This window comes from Cyclopterus lumpus, chromosome 11 (assembly GCF_009769545.1).
Source record: "Cyclopterus lumpus isolate fCycLum1 chromosome 11, fCycLum1.pri, whole genome shotgun sequence".
Classification (NCBI taxonomy): domain Eukaryota; kingdom Metazoa; phylum Chordata; class Actinopteri; order Perciformes; family Cyclopteridae; genus Cyclopterus; species Cyclopterus lumpus.
The window spans coordinates 14,930,022-14,952,618 of record NC_046976.1 but is presented as its reverse complement, the minus strand read 5'-3'; the positions used below and the strand labels follow the sequence as shown (position 1 = coordinate 14,952,618).

Below are 22,597 nucleotides of genomic sequence, written 5' to 3'. Positions count from 1 at the left end.
GTCTGTGTGTGTGGGTTGGTGATGAAGCCGCGCCCCCCCTAGGGGTCGCGACCCCCACTTTGGGAACCACTGCAATAAATCATCATATATAGATTGTCTACAAGTTTCTTAAACACAAGATTCTGCAGATATTTTTCAAATCATAGCTGGAAAACTTGGCTGGTAGTTCTTCAAGCACCAAAAAAAAAACTTGTTTTTGGTTTAAATTTTCAGTAAGAAAATAGTTTCAGTAAAAGTTAGGAAACAAAACATCTTCTGTTGTTTTATATGAAGTGTCTAACAATCAAGAACTCTTTTTCATCAGAACTGTGTGGGTGCAGTTTATTGACAGGTTTCCCCAATCACCTAATTAATGCATTCAAGTGATTCTATTTGCTATCAAACCCGACCAACAAAAAACTCCTCTTCTCCAGGGGAAGGGAAAAAAGGTAATCCACTTGATGGTCGAACAGAAAATAATCTATAAAAAAAAATCCAAGAAAATACTCCATACAAAAAATCAGCAAAGACCCAATTACTTCTCCAAATAATTTTCAGCTTTGTCTTTTTATCTGTCATAAAGATCCAAGGAAGGGAACTGTTATTTATAGCTGCTGTAAGATGGACCATTTGGTGTGCTTGGTTGGTTTGTTTACAGCAAGTGTTGAATCATCTTTCCATATATATGTCCGGTCCCTCTAACCTTTTGTTTTGTTCTCCTCCCTCTTTCTCAGCTCTGGGGCAGATCATGCTGTACGTAGATGGGATGAACGGTGTCATTGGGCATGCTGAGACAATCCAGTGGCTGTACACTCTTGTTGGCTCGAAGGTATAGCCTAGCATCCATAAAAAAGAAAAGCTCAATGTATACAAACACACACACATATACACACACTCAAGCAGGCTGTCATTGTATTGGCATTGTGGTACTTTCATAATTGTGTGAAGGTACTCTTCTGCTTTGCACTTAAAGTATCAGTTACTTTCTAAAAATGCCTTTCATTTGATTAATATACAAATTGACATATAGTAGCATTTACAACAAATGCACTCCCTATCTTTATCTAATATTAAACTTGGAGTAACATCATTGAGCCATTTTATTATCACTGAGACAACATTATTTAAAGATATACATATACATATACACTAAACATAAATAAGGTTTATATGAACTTCTTTGTTGCCTGTACTGCTAAATCTATAATGTGCATTTAAACTGTCTAATGCCTCTAATAAACAAGTATTTAAAGATATATCTCAATGGAAAAATAGGTTTCCAACACGATGGTCAACATAATACATCCCTTGTTTGTATTGTTTCTGTATCTGTGTGATGTTCTGGTTTTCTCTAGTTCCGTCTGGTGGTGAAAACAACTCTGAAGCTGTTGTTGGTGTTTGTGGAGTACTCCGAGTCCAATGCCCCGCTGCTGATAGATGCCATTACCTCTGTGGACACCAAGAGAGGTAATAAACCAGTGAACACACCACCAGCTGGTGCAACTGGTTCTCATTCATTATTATGTTGTATATACTGTCACCATTAAGTTACTGGCCCAGGTTGACATATTATTGTGGTGGTTGCATCGAGTATTTCACATTTTTATTTGTCATGGACTGATTTCCAGGATGCAAGCCGTGGTCCAATACTATGGAGATTTTGCATGAGAAGGATGGTGTGGACACAGAGCTGCTGGTTTATGCCATGACCCTCATCAATAAGGTGCTCGCGTCTGCAGTGTCTACTGAATGTTTATATACTTTTTAATTATTTTATTTCATAATGTACTGGATAGAGTAAAATATAACTGTGATATGACGACTGGTACTACAGACCAGAAAAGGCCACACCGCATTTTGGGGGAAAGACTCGCGCTGTCACAAAAGAAGAGAAACAGGAAAATTCTGACGTCAAACCAGATATTTCAGGCACATAAGATACGTAACATGAATATTCACTTTGGCCTTTTTTTCTTGTTCTTTATTTAATTTTGTATTCATCTTGTTATTGAAGAAGATATCCCGAGGTGTCCCCTGACATTTTTGAGCAGATGTGTCGGGTCACACTATGTTTTTTAATGATGCTATAATTAAATTACTGGATATGCAATATTGCATAATTTGTGAATTCAGCCACTTAAACATTGAAAATCAAAGCATTTAAAACCTCAGTTTCGCCTTGATGACTTATCGCTCTCCTTTTCTCTTTGCAGACACTTGCAGCCCTGCCTGATCAGGACTCGTTTTACGACATGGTCGATGGTCTGGAGGAACAAGGCATGGAGACGGTGTCCCAAAGACATCTGGGCCGGAAAGGCACAGATCTGGACTTAGTAGAGCAGCTCAACATCTATGAGGTTTGAGACACACAAAGTCATAAGATAACAAGGAAGATATTGTCAGCTTATATGTGGGTTTCATTTAAGAATTCAGCTATTAAGTGCTGCTCACCTCCAATGAATAGGACTTCATACAGTATTTACAGTACATTTGCGTAATACGTCAGTTCTCCGTCACAACTCCCACGTCACACCAATTCAACCTTTCCTCCAGACGAGCCTACGGCATGAAGATGGTGACGATGACAGCCAGCCTCCACCAACGGGACGCCGGGACCGCCGACGAGTCAGCCTCGGGGGCGGAGACAAAAAGTGTGGCCTGGAGAGAAGGCGGAGTCGCAGGGCCTCTCTCGGGCGATCCGGTCAGGCCTCCCCCTGCAGCCCCGCGTCCCCACAGAGAGCCGGCTTTCAGCCTTTCCACGGACAGAGAGCTGAGGACACGAGCGAGAGGTGAGAGACGGGGAAGATGAAGGAGTGTCGGAATTAACAAGTTGCAGGGACATTTTTACAAAGGGTCATAAAGGGGTTTGGTTTTTTGGCAAGTGTAACAAATGATTGGTGCCACATTTCATCCCTTTTGAGAGCCACGTGTTAACTGAGCTCAAGAGGGACGTACTGACTGTCTTGTGCCAACATTTTATGCTCCAGAGCACTGTCAGGTCTCCTTCCATCCATGTGAGTTCAAAGGTCTCTCAGAACAAAGGTTCAGCTGCTGACCTCCGTGGGCCTTCTGCCTTTTGGTTTCCTACCCCTGCTCACCTCCATGCTGTAACACATTGAGCACTCTGAGTGGGTTTTTTAAAAATTCTGCATGGAAATACTGGTGCAGAATTGTGCTCCACTGAAAGTGATAAATAAAAAGTTCTCAGCAGCTGCACAAGCCTTCACGGTTTGTGATTCTAATACAAGCTTGCACTTTATTAAACCATCACAGGCTTATTTCAGTGCTGTGTGTATGCACATAAATGGGAATTCAGAGCCGGTTGTCGTTGCTAACCTCAGGTAAATCTTTCCTCTTTACGTCCGAAGCAGATCTCGTCCCGTGCTCCCGCTAGCATTACAATGGTGGTTGTGTGTAACAGTGTGCATTCTAGCACACATTTGTATTTCGAAATGGAACAAAAATGCTACGTAGTTGTGTGTGAATCCACCTGCGTACGGTTGATTGAATGAAGTGATGGTTGGAAGTCAGAGACTGCTTCTTATTATGCATGCACACACAGAAAAACAAACAAAAGTCGTATTGGCCGCCCCGTTCGTCACACACACATGGCTCTGGTCTTGTGGAACAACACCTGGCAGCGCACTCCGACTCGACTGCAACAAGGTTCATCTGGTTTCACTAGGCAACGCTGTTGGCTGACGCTGATCTCAAGTCAGTTCTTCAGCCGTGGCTCATGCTCCTCTCAGAGTTCCTTTCCCATTCAAAGTCAACATCTACTTGTGCATGTTAAACTTTGTGTGTAATGTGAAAAATTCACCCCCCAACCGTTCCCCTTTTTCATTTCTGTGTTTTATCTTATCTTAAACCTTTTTCTCTTTCTGTCACTTAACTCCTCGTCCATGTCCTCGTCTGTTGTCTTTGAGCGTCATACATGTTATTGTGGTTTGATATGTTCAGTTATTAATATTATTTCCACACTTCAATCTCATCTAACTCTCCCTTCATCCTCATGCTCTCTTCTGTCTCTTCATTTCATCAAAAGTGTGGTGATATCCATTTGCATGCTTATCTTATGTATCGCATCTTCTCTCCCTCAACCCTCCCCCTTAAATTGTCCTCCCAATTATTCATTCATCCTTCCCCATCCGACCTCCACAGAGAGGAGGAATGTGAGGATGGGATAGAGGAGGAGGAGGAGGAAGAGGAGACTCCAGTGACTGAGTCTGATTCGGATGAGCAGGAGGGGGCTGATTCAGTGTCTAAACTGACCACCCTCAGGTATTTTAGGACATGGTGGTAACATGCAAATGAAGTAATGACCTTGTGGTCTTATCGTCCATAGGCGGTCTTTATATAAAGCCACAGAGCTATTTAGTTCTCTCTTTTGTCGCTGTTTTCAGTTGTATGTGTGGTTGGTTTGATCTCCTTGTGGCTTATGTACTTGGTACTACTTCTCTATTATTTGCCAGTTTTGTCCATTTATTCCTCTCAATCCATTCCTTTGTTCCCAGCCCGGCCAGGCACCTTCCAAGCATAGCTCACCGAACAACCGTCCAGTCCATCACCATCACTTCCAGAAAGGAGGATATAAAAGAAGAGGTGCAGAGGAATCGGACTGAACCACCTCCGGCACCCACCCTGCACTCCCTACCTACTCCCACCTTCTCTCCCCCAGTCTCCTCCCCTCTCAGCCCCCCAGCACAACCCTCCTTTCTGGCCAGCCTGCTGGCGAGAAAGAGGCCCATTGTCACTGTCCCGGCTACCAAGGAGGTCAGCCCACCATCACGCGGCAGCTCCCGTCCTACCCCGGAACGCCTGCCTTACATGCCCCACTCACCCTTCCACCTCTTCTCCTACGACCTCGATGAGGAGCCGTCGCCCCCGGCTGCGCCCAAACCCAGCGAGGAATCACCCAAAACGCCGTCTCCCAGGTTAGGCGGACAGGAGAACTCGATCTCCCATGAGTTCAAGACGCACAGAAAGCTTTCCTTGCAGCTCTCCGCTGTTCCACGTGCACTTTTTCTAATTTCCACTTCTCTTTCTGGCGTTCACCCTTGCACTGGCTCGGATCTCTTTGCACCACTTTTGTTTTTCATCACCTCGGTTTTTCACCAGTCCTTCTCACTTCTTTGACTGCACAGCTTCACACCTTCAGCCTGTCAGTATCACCTGTTGTTCCTTCACGTCTCTTTTTCTTAGTCCTGTCCCTGCGTGGGTCGTTCACACCTGTTTTCAACCCTTGCTTTGTTTCCCAGTGCCACAGCTTTTCCCTTCTTTTCAACTACTACTGTATATCTATGTAGCATATCCTTGCTTCTTAGTATGATTATTTAGTGGATCTTACTGTAAGATTGTTTTTTCTTGCTGGATTAGGACTGTATTTCCATATGAAGTTATGATAATCCTATATTCAGATGTGTAATTGTGCATATTAACACTATTTCACCTCTTGATAGTGTTTTAGAGCTTGTGTCAACACTCTGTACAGTTTGTACGTCTGCCTGGCTAAATAACTATTTTAGTATGTCACTCACTGTCCCCCATTTTCTCACCCCAGGAATGGAGGTCTCACGTCCTACTCCTCCCCAAGTACGCCCACCAGCTCCAGGTGAGAGGAGAGCGCCGACATGCACCCGCACACATACATGAAAGGATCCTTAAGATACCCACTTGTGTACTGTAAGCGTGTTCACATACAAGTACATCTTCATGTGTGTTTGCAGGACCAAACAGCACTCAGTACAGACATGTGGTGTTTTCATGGTGAATTTGACTCAGTTCTCTGGTCTCCCAGTTACGGAGCTGCTCCTCCACGGAGAATACAATCATGGAAACATAATGTCACGGCGTGTTACATGCATACTTACACACATAGAAGCATGTGCTGTGTCAAGTTCGATTAAGCTGTTATCTACACATTGTTTACAACAACCTCAAAAGAACAATAATGAATGCATAGTTTTCAACCAGTTGTAGTGCAAGAAAACCACTGTGTGTAGACCAGAAAACACCATGTGCCATAAAAAAATGTAACCCTATTAAACAGTTTAACATTTGACATGACAGAAGTTCCAGCTGCTCTAAAATTTAATTTGAATTAATTAAATAATCCCAAAGTCTAATACAGTGTGGCCAACGTAAAATAGTATGATGTTATGTGTACATCTGGTAATAAGTCAAGTTAAAACAGGCACTGATCCTACGATGCAAATATAAAGGCAGGAATGGTGAAATATTGTGACGGTAACGTAATATATGAGGTTAATGTAGAGATCATTTCACTAATTTAGTCGACATTGAGTGTTTTAACAAGGATGGGCAATGTGCATACAGTGTAAAGTATTAGAAATATGCTCAAGCCATATTACAATGTATTTAATAATTATAAAATGGGCAGCGTGCCACAGTTGGTCCCCGCAGGCCTACATCCTTTGTCCAAACGTTGTGTCCTCCTCTCGCTCTTTCCTTCAGGCCTGCTTTGGGAGGACTTCTGTCCTCCTCCTACCGACAGCACCAGGAATCTCTGGCGGCCGAGCGAGGGCGCCGCCGCTTGGAGAGAGAAGAGAGATTGCAGCGGATAGAGAGAGAGGAGAGGAACAAGCACAGGTGAGGCCCCGCTGGCTTGGCGGTCTCTGGTACGTTGTTCGTTCTGGACACATGACATCTATCACACCTCCGGGGAGAGGTACCCTCCTCGGTTGCTCTCCAAAAGGTTTCTTCTCTCTTTCCTCCCCCTCAAAAGCTTTTTTTTTTGGGGGGGGGGGGGGGGGGGGGGGGGGGGGGGGGGGGGGGGGGGGGGGGGGGGGAGTTTTTCCTGATCCGATGTGTGGTCCCGAGACAGAGGATGTCGTATGTGTACAGGTTGTAAAGCCCTCTGAAGCTAATTTGTAATTTGTGATTTGGGGCAAATACAAAATAAATTGCATTGTTTTTTGAAAGATTCCTACTCAGTTTAAGATGACGTAAAAGTAAGATTAATTTAAAGGGTTACTCCAACGAATTTTTTTTATACGGATGTAAATATGAGGGGCTCACACAAGACATATTAACTTTGAAGTCACCTTGAGGTTGCTGGCCAACCAGCGGAGACTCCAGGAAGTAACTGCGCTCGGCCAAGAAATAGTCCAGCAAATAAACCCTCCAGTCCATAGAGTGGTGGGTTTATTTAGTCTTTTCATCTATTTGTCATACAATTAATACATATCAAGGACAGAATAATATAGAAGCATGACTGTCAATTAACGTACAAAAAAAGTAGCAAAATAAGTGCAAAAGATAAATAAAAATATCTGGATTTGATACATTGATATTTCTTTTACAATGATTTTAGCGTACAAAAAATGAGAATAAATATGGAATTACGGGTTACACAAATCCCTTGGCGCTTGTGCGCATGATGCTTTTGACACTGGCAGGTCTCCCAGAGGACCACGCTGCTGTAAGGTTATGATTATTATGTTTTATAATGTTCTGTTTGTGTGTCTCTCACAGCCGCGGCTATGTGGATAAGATGGAAGAGGCCCGGCTTGCGCGGGATGAGAGGTAAGTGTGTGTGCACTAAATCAAAACAACACACACTCGCAGAACAGCTGAACCCACGGGGAATACGTTTCAGTGCTTTGGGAAGCTTGGTAATTGCGTAATTGTTTTCAGGTTAAAAAGGTCGGGGGTGTACTGAACCCATTTTCTTTGCTCTGTCTGCAGTTTCTTTTCGATTTTAAGGAGCTGTATTTTAACTACCGCGCTCTGCCAGGGGCTTGATTGTTTTGGCCGCGCGCTGAGAGAGAATTAAATTCCAGGATTTGTCAAGCTTTTGCACCGCAGACACACGTTTTACTCAAGCACGCGAACGTTTAAAGACACACACAAAGAGTTTTTAACGAGGCTAATAAATATATATTTGTGTGCAAATGGGAATCACGATGGGATTTACCCAAGAGGGTGAGGTCACAATCCGATTCAGGACTGAACAGACTCACTTCAAGTGATTCAGCATCTCCTCAACCTCTTAAACCTGAAAACAATTACCCCATATTGTGTACTGGGCTCAAACCTCTTTCAACCTCAATGTAAAGCACCGTTGATACAATACAACACATTGTGAGAGTGGTAAGAAATGAAGGGGGGGGGGGGGGGGGGGGGGGGGGTGGGGGGGTGAAAGAAAGACGGGAAAAAAATAGCAGTTTTATTCATCAACAGAAGGAGGAAACTAGCACAAGACAGAGAGGGATAGAAAGTGAGATGAGTGAGATGAGCTGCTATCCACTGGAGAGGTTGATGACTTCTCTGAGGGTCGGACAAGATACAGCACTGTAACACCTGGACCAAAAGGACTATGAAATATGATGGCCTTAATATCAGACCACTTAGACAAATTATTGTCAATGGCGTGCAACTAGAGTTGGACAAAAGCTGGATTCCTGAAGCGTGTCGCAAATATTGCCACTGCATACAAAAGAATTAATGACAATCCATATTATATCATCGTCATTCACGGTATCACTCATGACAGGTTTTCAGGTCAATGTTTCTGTCATTTATAGACGTAAATTCTTTGAGTGATCTGTTTTGCAAACTCAACTCCTTTAATTTATTTTAAAGACATTTTTTAAAGACATTTTTGTAACGACATGGAGCATATTGACGGTTATTGGTCCAAGCACACAACACACAGTTGACTAACTCGCTCTGCTCGACTCTTATTCACACACACACACACACACACACACATAGACTAATGTTGGTATTCAGTTTCCTCAGACCTCTGAAGTGGTCTGATGCTAATGAACCCCGAACAGAAGCTCTACACATTCATGGTATGGTGGGAAAGAGGAGGGGTTAGAGAAGGAGAGAGAGAGAGAAAGGGTTGACTCAGTGCCCTTTTAATTTTTGTTCTGGCCGGCAGGTTGAGTGGTGAAGTTTGGTAGGATGAGAAAGAGAGCAAAGGACGGTTAGAGGAAAAAGACAAGGCAGGAGAGCTGATTGAGGCACATCTTGAACAGGTTTACTCTGATTCACTTCTGATGTTTGGCCTTCCAGCAGCCAGCATGAACTTCTCACCATCTCTCCCATTCTTCTCTCCTATCGTTCTCCTTTCCTCTTTCCCCCCCTCCTCCCTAACGCTGCCTCTTCTTCTTCTTCTTCTTCTTCTTCTTATTCAAACTCCCTCCGGTTGCACATTTGGACTGCTGGTGATCGCTGAGCATTTAGCGCGATGGGGGAGGAGAGGAGGGGGGAGCAGGATGCTGGAACTCTCGACTGCAGGACATTGATCCTCCCTCTCGCTCCTTCTCTCTCAGGTACAAGAACGTAGAGCGTCTGGCGGCGGAGGAGTTCGAGAGGGAGCACGTACGGGCGCCGAGGACTCGCCCTGACCTCAACCTGACCTTTGAACCCGCGGAGGCCTGGCCCTCGTCATCGCGCAGCAGCACCCCGTCCTCCTTCGCCTCCCAGGAGGACGCAGAGGCTGACCTCGAGGCCGAGACCCCCGCCACCCCCTACCCGCCCTCTGAGACTGGTAGGACAACTGAGGATATGGGTTATTAACAATTTAAAAAATGTTTTGAGGGTAAGACTCACATGGAGTCAACTAATCGTAGCCAAATGCCACCTCTTAGGTTTTGTGTTTCAAATATACAATAGCATTCAATATAACTGCGGCTCCAAGGATTGTGATTGTTTTTCCTGCTAGTATTGTTATAAACATTGCAACCACACACTAATATTCACTGTGAACACTATTATTTAGATGAGCGATTTCTGTCAGCGCTAATAACAATGAGATAAAACTGCAGTAACGATGAATTACATAAACGCATGGCTTCCTGCTTGATAGCAGACAATCTGAATCCAGCGTGAGAATGATGGATTCCACCTCTAACAAGGACTACGTCACTACATGTAAATACATTGGATGGCCATTTCTGAAAAAATGACATGACATAAATAGCAATAAAAACAAAGACGTAAAAGCATTTGTATGACTTTGAATCTAATGGTTAATACTTATAATAAAACCAGAAGGTCGTCACTAAAGTGTGCCCCGGAGCGATCATTCTTAACATTAAATTGTTTCAGTTTGCAGCAAAGGGGCGAGACGGCACAGGAAAATACTGAAAATAACACACAGAGAGAGAGAGAGGATATGGGTGAAAAGGTCAAATGGGTTTTTGAAAGACCTTTTTGAAAAAGTCCAAAACAGCTTGTGTAAGAAAAAAAGCCTTGTTTTGGAGCTGAGCGCATGCACGGCCATGAGCTGAGGTACTGTAGCTTACTGAGCAGAGTGTTGGAGGCCTGACGGCGTCGTGTTATTCTAACCCTGCGTGCATCACTGCATGGGCTGTACTGTGGAGTTACGTGTTTGTGTGTGTGTTTTGACACAAACAGGAACTTAATCCTTCATTTCCTGTCCATATCCTGGTCCTAAAACAGCCTGGCTTTCTGTACCTGCCATATTGTTTACATTAGTGTATGGGTGTATGTTTTTCTTATTAGTGTGGGGCGCCCAATGTGCAGCAATCAAAGACGGCCACGTCACATGTTTCAGACTGTATTTCACTGCATATATATCGTCAATGGGCACTTTAGAGAATAAAGAAAGACCGTTTTTTTTTTGTTTACATTTTAACAGCAGAGGCTGAAGACTCCAGTGCCAGTGTCGAGTCAGAGGAACAAGAAGCCACTGCTGAAGAGGAGGAGGAGGAGGAACAGAAAGAGGAGGAAGCACAGGAGGAAGCAGCGGCAGAAAAGGAGGAGGAAGAGTTTGAGCAGGAACCGGAGAAGGAGAAAGAGGAGGCAGAGGAGGACAGCGGCATCCTCAGCGACAAAGAACGCCAGAATGAGGAAGTGAATGAGAAGGACAACTGCTCGGCCTCCAGCATCTCCTCCGCCAGCAGCACTCTGGAGAGAGAGGAGCGGGGGGGGCAATGACAATGGTGGGTAGTTTTGGACGGCAACATTATTTTATTCAGTTGCCGTTATTTAAGATTAGGCTATTCTCAACTAATGTGGCACTATTGCCTGTTAAACTGGATTTTTGTGATATAAAACATAACCTTTAATCAAACAGTTGTTTACACCATTACAGTCAGGTTTAATGTGGCACTGTGGAATATCTAACCACCAGTAATGCTATAAATCAATGTTTTGATGAGTGGGTGTAATTCTGCTCCCAGTTTACTGGAGCAGACATGTTTTGGTGAGTCAAGTCTTTTTAGTATTTTTAAATGTGTTGTGTCAAGCAAGTCGTATCGACTGTTTAATTCATCAATACTACAGTTCCCATAATACAACTCACTCACCTACTTCAGTAGAGCCTTCCTGCCTCCTGAACTCCATCTTCTTTCAAACTCCACACGTCCAGTTTGTTTTGCAGGCTTGAGTTAACACAATGTAGGTCTCAAGCCCAAACCCATATATCCCTGATTACATGATCAAAGTTATTATTTCCTGATTTAAATAAAAAGCTCCACCCTGAAAGACATAATGCTAGTATTATTGCCTATTTAAGTGCACTCTTTCTTCTGTCTCTCTCCTCTTAACCCGTCAACCTCATTCTCAGGCTTTAAGGAGCCAGAGGTGAACGGCCAGTGCAGCAAACTCCTCAACAGCAAGCTCTTCATGCTGGACATGCTGTACTCCCAGAACAAGAAGCCCAGTGATGAGGAGGAGAAGGATGAAGAAGAGGATGTGGAGAAGGAGAAGGAGAAAGGAGAGGGGGAGGAGGACAAAGAAACTCAGGGGGACGCTGATGTGCAACAGGGCGACGACCCGGAGGGCGACCACAAGGCTGACAAATCAGACCTCCACAGGACCATCCGACCCTTCGCCGAGCGGTTTGGAGAGTTGATCAAGGACCTCGGTTCGAGCCCCCCTCTCCCGAGTGTCCCGGCCAACGAGCCCCCTCCTCCCCCACCTCCCCCACCCAAAAAGGAATCGGACACGATCTGGGACCAGCTCCTGGCCAGCCCTCGAGAGCTGCGCATCGGGGACATCAACTTCACCGACCTGACGGAGGAAGACGACAAAGACATTCTGGATGCTGTGTTGATGGGAGGATGCAGTGACCACCCACCCCCGCCGCCTCCTCCACCCTGCCTCCCCCGCTTCCCTCCACCCCCACCCATGCTAGGCGGCTGCCCCCCACCCCCTCCCTTGATTGGGATGATGCCGCGGCCAACCTTTAGCTCCTCGATTCCAGTGCCTCCTCCCCCGGAGCCGCCACTTTTCAATAAGAAGAAGAAGACAATCAGGCTCTTCTGGAGCGAGGTGAGTCAAGATACAATCACGTCCATCAACCGGTTTACGGCGATCTCTCTTTTTACTTCCTGGCACACGTCATTCATCCAGAAGATGGTAACTGAAGGCAAAGTGTCACACAACTTCTTTAAACACTCAATTAATTACAGTATCTGTACTTACCATATCAAACATGTCATTGCAGGATAAACACAGGTGTATTTAATAATATTGATTATGTCCCTGTTCCATTTTGGCTATTGTGCATGCTGGCTCACTGGAATAACTGTGACACACTGAATAAAGTGTAGCATAATACATTTTGTCAATGACTAAATTGACAATTTTTTACTTGTCAAAAATGATTGAAAACAACTATAGACGTGCTGTTTGCTGTTCAGATCATGGTAACTACGGCTTGTAAACTCATAGCTCCGGGAATCCAGCAAAAGTCACCACAATGACAAAACACGCTAATGATGTCGGGCCGCTCCGAATTATTTTTTTTCCCCAAAAAAGCCTCCCCTGTCGGATAAGGGCTCAAGGAGTCATCACAAACACAATGCTATAATGTGTGGCTGTTTTTGTGGAGAGTCTCTCATTCAGCTCATGTATTGCAGTTAATGGGAGCGTAACACATGCCTCTCCCTAATGCTGTCAATGTGTGCTCTGCTTGTGATCAGGTGCGTCCGACAGATTCTCAGTACAGGGACGTCAAGCGGAGGGGAGACACGTTCTGGTCCAAACTGGAAACGGTGAAAATTGACACGGCCAAACTGGAACACCTGTTTGAGTCTAAATCAAAGGAAATACCAGTGACAAAGGTAAACAACCAGTGAACAGGCATCAGAGAGGTTTGCAACACTGGTTTATAATCTCACTGTGTGATCATGAATTTATGACTCGACTAACTTCCTCCTCACTATTATTCACAAAAGGGAAGTGCTGTTGGCTTTTTTTGTTCTTCTAACCTCACACATGATGATGGACTGGTCAGTATTTGAGGGTTTTACAAAAAGTTAGAGGATGCATCTTACAACTGTGGTGCAGCATTTTTACAAAATTAATCTTCATGGCCCTTAGACAGTGGATTTTATATTTCCTCTGTGAGTCAGCGGTGGCCAAAGGTGCTTTTGACAACGTTAAAATCTGATATTTTGTGACTTTTTTTTTGTGATTATGGGAAAGACCTCTTTCTTTTACAACCACGTTGCCTCTGCCCGCTGCAAAGCCCATGGGTTTGGTCTCCATTATCTCCAGCACATGAAAGTTGTTGAAAGATATCGGGGTGAATCGGCGTCCCGTTTGTTCTGATCCTGATCAAACATGGGAGTTTTGAATCGTGCCTAATTCTCACAAAGCCTCTAAATAAGAAAAGTATGGTCTGATAAAATGGGGGGGGGCTGAAACCAGGCCTCTCACACTTTGAACTCCAGATCCGCTGCTTCAAAAACCAGTTGCTAACTCACTTCGGCTCGGCATCTGGTCTACACATAATGTGTGACAGTGTGATGGTGGTCTGCAGCTATCGAATAGAAACTTAGAGGACACCAGAATATGAAAGCCATCAGAGGTCACAGCAAACTTTACTGATATTGTTTTAGCAGATTCTCCAGTTAAGGGTATGTCGTTTTCTAACATTACCCGTCAGAATGTTAAGTATGTGTTTTTAGATACTAAAGATTAGAGATTGCAAGGTTCAAATCCGTTTTTTTTTTTTAGGTTTTTACCTCCGTGGTTGCTATAATTCTATTTAGTTTGCTTTTTTTTGCTCTCTTGCCAGTTTTTTCCCTGTATGATTAATCAGATTTCTAACATTAACAGAAATATTATTTCACGACACGATATCTCTTTCTTTGCCATTAGCTCTATTTTATATGTGACACAGTAACCCCAACAACAACAACAACAACAACTATACTCAAATATAAATATCGTTATTTCTATCACTAAAAAGTATTCTTTAAAAATGGAGGCAGTCATTTACATATCATAACTGCATGAAGTATAAGATGCTACTAGAGTTGCACTATAGCCTTTCAGTCTTCATATGGTGAGTGTAAAACTTCCAAGCGGCAGTAAGCAGCTCTTTGCACTTTCATGTGCTGACATATTCCATTTATTGCTTACAGTGATCTCAAGTGCTGGTGAGGTCATTTGTTCACATACAGAGACAATATTACTGTAGATTTGTGCAAACACCCAAATAAACACACACTGTGTGAGCTGAACTGTGGAGCTATTTCCTCTTCCTCCTCACCATCGAGTTCATGCAGCTGCAGTCAATGTAACCTGAGTGATGAGCCCTGTAATCCTCACCCATGAATTAGGCCACGCGGACAAAAGAGACGGAGAGAGAGGCGGAAGCTATGACGCTCTCTGTATTTCTGTGTACTAGAAAACAGCAGCGGACGGCAAGCGTCAGGAGATCATCGTCTTGGATTCCAAGAGGAGTAACGCCATCAACATCGGTCTGACGGTGCTGCCTCCTCCTCGCACCATCAAGACGGCCATCCTGAACTTTGACGAGTACGCGCTCAACAAGGAGGGCATCGAGGTGAGCGGTGCAGGCGACGCAGACGAAGGAAGTGAAACTCATCCGCAAATTCTTTTGTATGTGACACCTTATCCCGCTCGGTGTTTGCCTCCCCCTCAGAAAATCCTAACGATGATCCCCACGGAGGAGGAGAAGCAGAAGATCCAGGAGGCCCAGCTGGCCAACCCCGATGTCCCGCTGGGCTCAGCAGAGCAGTTCCTCCTCACTCTGTCCTCCATCAGCGAGCTCTCTGCGAGGCTCCAACTCTGGGCCTTCAAGATGGACTACGAGGCGATCCAGAAGGTCTGTAGAGACGCGGGACAGCACTGTTGTGATGAAATGAGATGAAGAAGAGGTAGATCATTTTCATGAGAATGCCGACGGAGGAAGTTTCTAAACAAACGCACATTTAAAATCATGATCAGCGAGTGAATTGTTTGATCAAAGCAGAAACAGACACACACACACACACACACACACACACACACACACACACACACATATGACAAAGCCAGCCGTAAAGGTTTGAGAACATGTGCACAACATGTGTGTGTGTGTGTGTGTCCTCTTGTTGTCCGTGTCAGTATCAACATCCTTTTTAGTACAACATCCGCAAAGCATCAACAGAGTTACATCATCACAAAGTATGCACGCTTGTTAGCGGCACCTCGTCTTCCTCTGGCGCACCGGGTTTCACTCTGCTGAAGAATGCATCCAGGAGAAGTTCAAAGTGAAAAACCTGGAGAATGAAAAAACCCAATCCGTTGTCGTGATGTAGACTCGACTGCTTTCCGCCAGGATGCAGTTGTCTTTAATCTTCATGACAGGGAGGACTCCCCGTCCCCCGACTCAACTCTGTCGGGACGGTTTGGTTACGGGAGGCTTAACGGAGGGCAACATGCCGTGCAGGCACACACACACACACACACACACACACACACACACACGTGCACGCACACAAGAGAAGCCTGAAGCGAAGGCCGACCGAGACCGCAGCCTTTACGACGGCCCGTCATGACCTCAAAACGAGCGAGACAAGGAGCACCTGGTCACTGCTTTTATACCTGTAGACCAAAGAAAAACACATGTTTCGGGGCGTTTTAATCTACTCGACTAATAATGTGTGCGTGCGTGTCTTTTCCTCCCCTCAGGAAGTTGCAGAGCCGCTGCAGGATCTGAAAGAGGGCATGGAACAGCTGGAGAAGAACAAGACTCTCCGCTACATCCTCTCCACACTGCTCTCCATGGGAAACTTTCTCAATGGCACCAATGTGAGTCATGACCATTGCAGGTTCCTCACACTGCGACATCGTGGCAACACACTTTTGTACTACCGGTAGTAGTGTGTAGCGATTGTGGAGAGAGTGAGTATTCTGTGCTCATGATGTCTCCGGTTGTATGTCCACGCGCCCCAGGCTAAAGGCTTTGAGTTGGCGTATTTGGAGAAGGTTCCAGAGGTGAAGGACACGGTCCATAAGCAGTCTCTGCTGCATCACGCCTGCTCCGTGGTGGTAGAGAACTTCCCTCAGAGCACCGACCTCTACTCCGAGATCGGAGCCATCACGCGATCTGCAAAGGTACGCTTGGAAAGCTTGAGGACATGCTAAGTTGAATAGCTACGGTGTAAAGCATCTTCAAGCTGGTTCAATATGAACACGCAACTTCCCCTGGTGACATGAAAATGCACGTTTCAGTGAACTTGAATAATTAGTTCCAAAAAGAAAAGTAAAATTGATCCAGCTAATCATGCTTGAGCACACTGAAGTGGAATTAACTTGAAATGATGAATGCTGTATTAGCATTAAGCTATTGATGGGAGATTTGGTGAGTCCACTGAATTCCAGATGTTTTTTCCAGTGTAGTTGAATGACATTGATTATCTGTATCAACACATCTCCGGTCAGGTGGATTTTGACCAGCTGCAGGAGAACCTGTGCCAGATGGAGCGGCGCTGCAAAGCCTCATGGGACCACCTGAAGGTGATCGCCAAGCATGAGATGAAGCCCCAGCTGAAGCAGAAGATGTCCGACTTCCTCAAAGACTGCGCTGAGAGGATTATCATCCTCAAGATCGTTCACCGCAGGGTCATCAACAGGTAGTTGACGAGGCCAATTTTGTGTCTGAACTGTGTCTGATATTGTAATGAGTATTGAGAATACACACATTGCATTTGTGCTCATGGTCTGTATATACAGTCGTGGTACAAATGAAAATACAAAAGACTCTAGATAATAGTGTTTTTAGCACGTCAGTGTGCAGCTGGCAGCTGGAAAGCGCTATTTATTTGGTGTTTGCGTGGAAAGTTGTGATGAGAAAAATACAATGTTTAGAAGAGCGTATACAGTTTTTGAATGATGGTTTTGCTTTGGCAAAAGATGTAAGATATTTCTTCCCACACGCAACTGAACACCTGCTACTGACTGATCCTCCTTTTCCTTGATTACTCCAGGTGTATTTCACCAAATGTCTAATGTCTCAGTAAGAAATAAAGACTAAAACTATGTATTTTAACATGTACAATTTTAGGAATCTGTAAGTAGAATAGTAATTCAAGTCAAAATTCTAGTGTCTCGTAACACTTTGGGTATAACTCTCCAACCACCTAAAATAGACAGTCTTGTAACAATTATGAAGATGGCATTACACCTGGTGAACATGTTTTCCACAAGGACTTTTGAAAACTGACAAGAACCTTTTATTTCCCCCCTTTTTCTCCTTCTCCCAGGTTCCATTCATTCCTGTTTTTCCTCGGCCATCCGGCCTACAGCGTGAGAGACGTCAGCGTCCACAGGTTTAGTAAAATCCTCAGCGAGTTTGCGCTGGAGTACCGAACCACCCGAGACCGCGTGCTGCAGCAGAAACAGAAGCGAGCCGACCACCGAGAACGCAACAAGACCCGAGGGAAGATGATCATAGACGTCAACGCACCTGTGAGCATCACTCTCACACACACACACACACACACACACACACACACTTTCAACTCTATTGTCTGGTTCTTCTCTTTCCAAATCTACCGCTGCTTTCCTTCTTCCCTTTCTTTGACTTTCACTCTTTTTTTCCCCCTGTAGTCTGATGATGAAGAGGAGAGTGAGGTATCAACATGAGTGCTGAATGCCTGCATGTGTGTGTGTGCGTGCGTGCGTGTGTGTGCGTGTGTGTGTGTGTCTGCATGAAACTACTAACCCTAAATGGACCACTTTACCTTAAAGTTTTCATTTTCAATGATTTTAACCTCTTGAGTGGATATGTCAATAAAGTAGAGTGGGAATTGTAATCTTCGTTTTCCTCGATGCTTCAGCTTTTGGCATGTTTTGAGTCAACGCCCAATTCATTTAAAATACAAGCTTCTATATCCTCATTCTCTTTCGCTCTGTCTCTCCCCATCAGTGTGGTCGGAATGGCTCCGGCGGCGGTAACGGTGCCCCCGGCGGTGGCCAGGAGGCGGAGCATCCTCCGGGTTTGGGCCACAGTGAGGACGTTGCGGAGCACGAGCACATGAAAGCCGTGCTGAGAACCAGCCTCAGCGGCGGCGACAAGGAGGCCAGCGGGGTGCCGGGGCTTCGGACACGGACAAGATCCCGGCCTGGACGGGGAGGTGAGGGTGACAGGAAGTTCCTAGCAGGGTCAGTACAAAACACAAAAACAATGTCCGTGCATTAATCGTTTTTCTGATTTTGTTCAGGTCGCAGTATGCCGGCATGGACTCCACCCGTGGAAGACTCTCAGATCTGTGGAGACGACTCTGCAGACGAGATCATGGAGCGCATAGTGAGGTCGGCCACTCAGGGTCCAGGAACCAGAGCCCAGCCCAGAGAGAGGAGGAGGTCCAGGGCCAACCGCAAGTCCTGTAAGAGCTCCACGTTTACTTCTGTCCCAAGTCCATAGCCGAGCACATTTATTCTAAGAACATAAAAACATGACAAGATAAAAGAATATTAAAAACATTTATTGCATTTTTTTTTTAAACAGTTGCTAGTATAGACCAGTAGGCCTATGTTGATTTATTGTATAGTCAACTAACTCCACTAGCGATATCCTATGAAGCTTAGTTTATAGTTCACACTGTATAAGTATGTTGTATGGAACTGAGATGCATCGTTACTCTCCGTACAACGAGTGACCATGTGGTATCTAACCTTGTCTCCTCGCAGTGAGGCGGACTCTGAAGAGCGGCCTGACCCCAGAGGAAGCTCTTGCTTTAGGACTTTCCGACTCTCCGGATCCAGAAATGTAGTCATCCAACCTCTCCCCACCTGTCGTCGTTGCCGTGGAGACACAGCCAATCATCGATCTCTGTCTGCCTTTGCCACGCTTTACAGAGTTGCATTTCAGCAGTCACAAACCCCTTTAGGTTTTTTGCCAGCTGCTAATTTTGCCTGATGTGTCTGAGTGATGAAGCTGCAGCCGCAACGTTTGTTTCTTTTTTTTTTTTTTTTTAAATGCAACACAAAGAAAATGTATTCTTGAAGGAAAAGTGGAAGTGAAGAAGGAGAACTGATGTATTCAACTTGGCGAAGAAAATAACGGATACTTTTTTAAAAATCCAAACATATATTTGAAATGTTGCATTTGTCCAAAAGGATAATTTTTGCTTGTGAGTTTCTGCAACTGTGAGTTAATTTTTTTTTTCAATTCATTTATTTAAGCTGTGAATTTCAGATGTAAAGATTAACGGGCTGAAGAAGAAGTTTGATTTCTTCTCTTATCCCGTTTCAGATGATCCCAAGAGATCGCCGCAAACAAAGAGTCTCACGAGGAATTGTCCTTTTGCAAAAGGCGAATGTTTGCTTCTGCGTATGCACGTTTGACAAGTGACGAGTGTAGTTATGTAGCGTGGGAACGTGAAAGGTGGTCAATGTGATCTGATGTGCCTTTCATTTAAAAAAGAACACTATTGTACCTTTTCTCCATCGCACAGTTTCAGTCAGCTCCGACTTCTCAGATGACTCATAAATGTCACATTCACAGGTGTAGTTATATCGAGAAAGACTGTTGATTACAATTCACTTTTTTATTTTGGCAAAATATTTATTTGCAAAGCTCGGGATATGTTGCACCTTACACAAACACAGCTGAAATGAACGACTGATTCAAAACACAGACAAAGGGACGTATTTATCTCAGAGGAACTGTTTGTAAAGTGTAAAAAGACAAAAAGAGAAAGACGTTTTTAAGATTTTAATAATCTATTTTGAAGGACATGCAGAGAATTCTGCATAAGATGTGTAAATGCCCTTATCAGCTGCCAGGTACTAAGTACTGTAGTACTACAGTGTGCATGTTTAGAGCGGTTCATGTGATGTATTATTTTTGTAATTTCTTTAGAAACTTGTATTATAGTCTGAGAGAAAGGGTAAAAAAAGGGGCTATTCTGTGAATTGTAATAAAAGATAAATGAAAGATGTGGTCAGAACTGAAATGTGCGTGTTCAAAGCATTGCTCCGTGCTGAGAGGGGCGAGCAGTATTGGGGCATTTACTTTGAACTCTGTGGTCACATTGTACTTTGTATGAACTTGAAAAGTTTGTGGATAATGCAAGTCTCAGCTAAAACTGTTGCTCCTCTCACAGACAGGGAAATATTGCTGCATAAATATGATGTGGTGAGCTGAACATTAAACCACAGTTACATACACTTTCACTTGAAATGTGTAGACACACTGCAATAATAAAAACAACTAAAAAAACATTGAGTGAACAAAACAAATAAGCATGTCATTCTTCTTCACTGCTTCCTGGACACACAGTAGAACACGTCTCTGCTGACCAACCTCTGGATTAAAGAGTAAACGGCACGACTGCTTCTCACTTTTATACGTGTGCGGTTCAATGGTGAGTCCTTTCGTTCTGTCTCTACCCCCCATGTCCATGTCCATGAGTCTGCTCTGGGGGACTGGATCCCCTCCCTGCTGGGCGGGTGATGGTCACAAACACAAGCTGCTGTCTTTTAAGAAAGGAGAGCACAACATCCCAGGAAGTCTAGGAAAATCGATCCCAGAGGACAGCTGGGTTTCTTCTAGCATGAGCATGATGTTTCAAACACCACCTTGAAGGTGCAGCCATATTTAAAATCCATTTACTTGACTTTAAACCTTCTCGTGCCTATATGTGTTTTCTTTCTGCCAGCTCCCTGCTTTCAAACATGGAGACAACATACTGAATGAGTCCAGTGCGACATGTTTATATAAGTGGAGGTGAAGTGTAAAAACTAAATATGGAATATGTTGAAAATCATAGTGAAACAGAGGCTTGTTAAGTGTTGGTGCAACAAGCTGGTCCCTGACAGTCCTGCAGAACAAGCACTGATGTACCAACGCATGATGAAGGGCCTCCCCCTCACTGATAAACACTCCCCCTCCCACCAATACCGGCAGAGGGAAGGGGACGCGATGCACGGAAGCACTGAACACAGTCTCACATCATAGTAACAATCATATTGGACGATATGTCTTAGATTGAGTCATATACTATGAATGGGGTTTCAGTAAAATCCTAAACGTGTGTCTTCTCTTTAGGCTCCCTGTTTCGAACTGGCCAAATATGACAAATATGAGGGACAGACGCAGCACAAAAGCCAGTTGACCTCCACACTGGCTACCCAGTCTAGATGGATCAGACATCCTCAAAGATCTCTGAAACACCTGTCGTCTTCACCATTTCATTACTGTAAGTTAGTTAAACATAATAATAATACAAAATATTATTTTTAATAAAAACTCTGTCTTGTGTTGTTTACTGTATTGTTGTTCATATATTATTTATCCAAATAAGATCAAGATTAAAGCAAAGATGAAATCAATTATTGGAAAGGACCTACTTTGTAATACGGCCTCCTAACCAGCAGGGGGCGATAACCGCTTCCATTGAAGCCTGAGAGACGGAAAGATTTTCTAAACCAAATTAACAATAAAATCGCAACATACCCACACAATTGTAATATTTTAAAGAAATTTAAAATACTGTGTTAAAGTATTGTTGACTATTAAAATAGCCAACAATATTTTTTCATTACACACTTTACGTTTAATGGCAACATTCCCAAATATGTCGATTTATTGAACAAACAATCATGTTCACATTTATTTGTATTGTTCTACTTTAAACGTGTCTTACTGTAGAAAATACAATAACGTGAAGATCTAGAAATTGTTCCTCAAAGTGTATGCAGCAGCACGTAACACGACACGCTTCTCCGGCACAGTCTCTGTCTCCATCTAGTGGCAGACTAGAGTACTTCAGGAGGCCAGACTGGTTTGTAAAGCAGTGTAAATAAAACCTGTGCCCGTATTACTGCTCATCTTTCCAAAATGTGAGTGCCTTTATTTGCATTACAGGGTATTAAGACAAATGTTAACCAAACTGCCAATAAAAAGCATTTATGTTTATGTTAAATGTAGATTGATCTTCTGTTAGTTTATTGTAAATAGACATTTTCTGTTTTATGCTTCTTTGTATAAAATGATTGACTTACTGTGTTTTTAATGATTACACGTAAAAGTGAATTGTCTTGCTTGAATGCAAACTTTATAGTTTACTTTATCGCACCTGTACTTCATTCTGTAAAAGATACACTGATGACCAATTGATTTCATATGACTACCTGCAAAGGTCCTTTAAATTTGAATCATAAGGAAAATAAAGACAACAAATCCTGAACCAGTTGTGTTGATTTCTGCAGGCATTTCTTCAAAGGAAGTTGTCATGTCCAGTAATATTGAAAAACGTAGGTCTCCATATTTGTTTTATTATATACGTTCTTGTAAAAAGGTAATACAAGTAATACAACTTTATTGAAAATGTGTCAAAAATAAAGGTCTCTAAGCCAAAGGTGGGTTCTATTA

General features: G+C 43.8%; 1 protein-coding gene and 1 pseudogene across 1 annotated transcript in view; both read left to right on the top strand.

The window, feature by feature from the left end:
• Positions 1–19,002, top strand: part of LOC117739041 (FH1/FH2 domain-containing protein 3-like) — a 47,489-nt gene extending 28,487 nt beyond the window's left edge. The window contains 24 exon segments of the mRNA XM_034545301.1: positions 714–808; positions 1,335–1,446; positions 1,608–1,702; positions 2,193–2,336; positions 2,533–2,768; positions 4,494–4,913; positions 5,540–5,590; positions 6,454–6,588; positions 7,474–7,524; positions 9,282–9,499; positions 10,613–10,899; positions 10,901–10,916; positions 11,543–12,249; positions 12,903–13,043; positions 14,618–14,776; positions 14,876–15,058; positions 15,907–16,026; positions 16,171–16,332; positions 16,660–16,850; positions 17,481–17,685; positions 17,827–17,850; positions 18,146–18,353; positions 18,441–18,605; positions 18,910–19,002. Coding sequence (XP_034401192.1) covers positions 714–808; positions 1,335–1,446; positions 1,608–1,702; positions 2,193–2,336; positions 2,533–2,768; positions 4,494–4,913; positions 5,540–5,590; positions 6,454–6,588; positions 7,474–7,524; positions 9,282–9,499; positions 10,613–10,899; positions 10,901–10,916; positions 11,543–12,249; positions 12,903–13,043; positions 14,618–14,776; positions 14,876–15,058; positions 15,907–16,026; positions 16,171–16,332; positions 16,660–16,850; positions 17,481–17,685; positions 17,827–17,850; positions 18,146–18,353; positions 18,441–18,605; positions 18,910–18,992 — 4,208 coding nt within the window. The 3' untranslated portion in view covers positions 18,993–19,002.
• Positions 19,003–20,618: 1,616 nt separating this feature from the next.
• On the top strand, positions 20,619–21,392 carry LOC117739182 (annotated as a pseudogene).
• Positions 21,393–22,597: the final 1,205 nt, after the last annotated feature.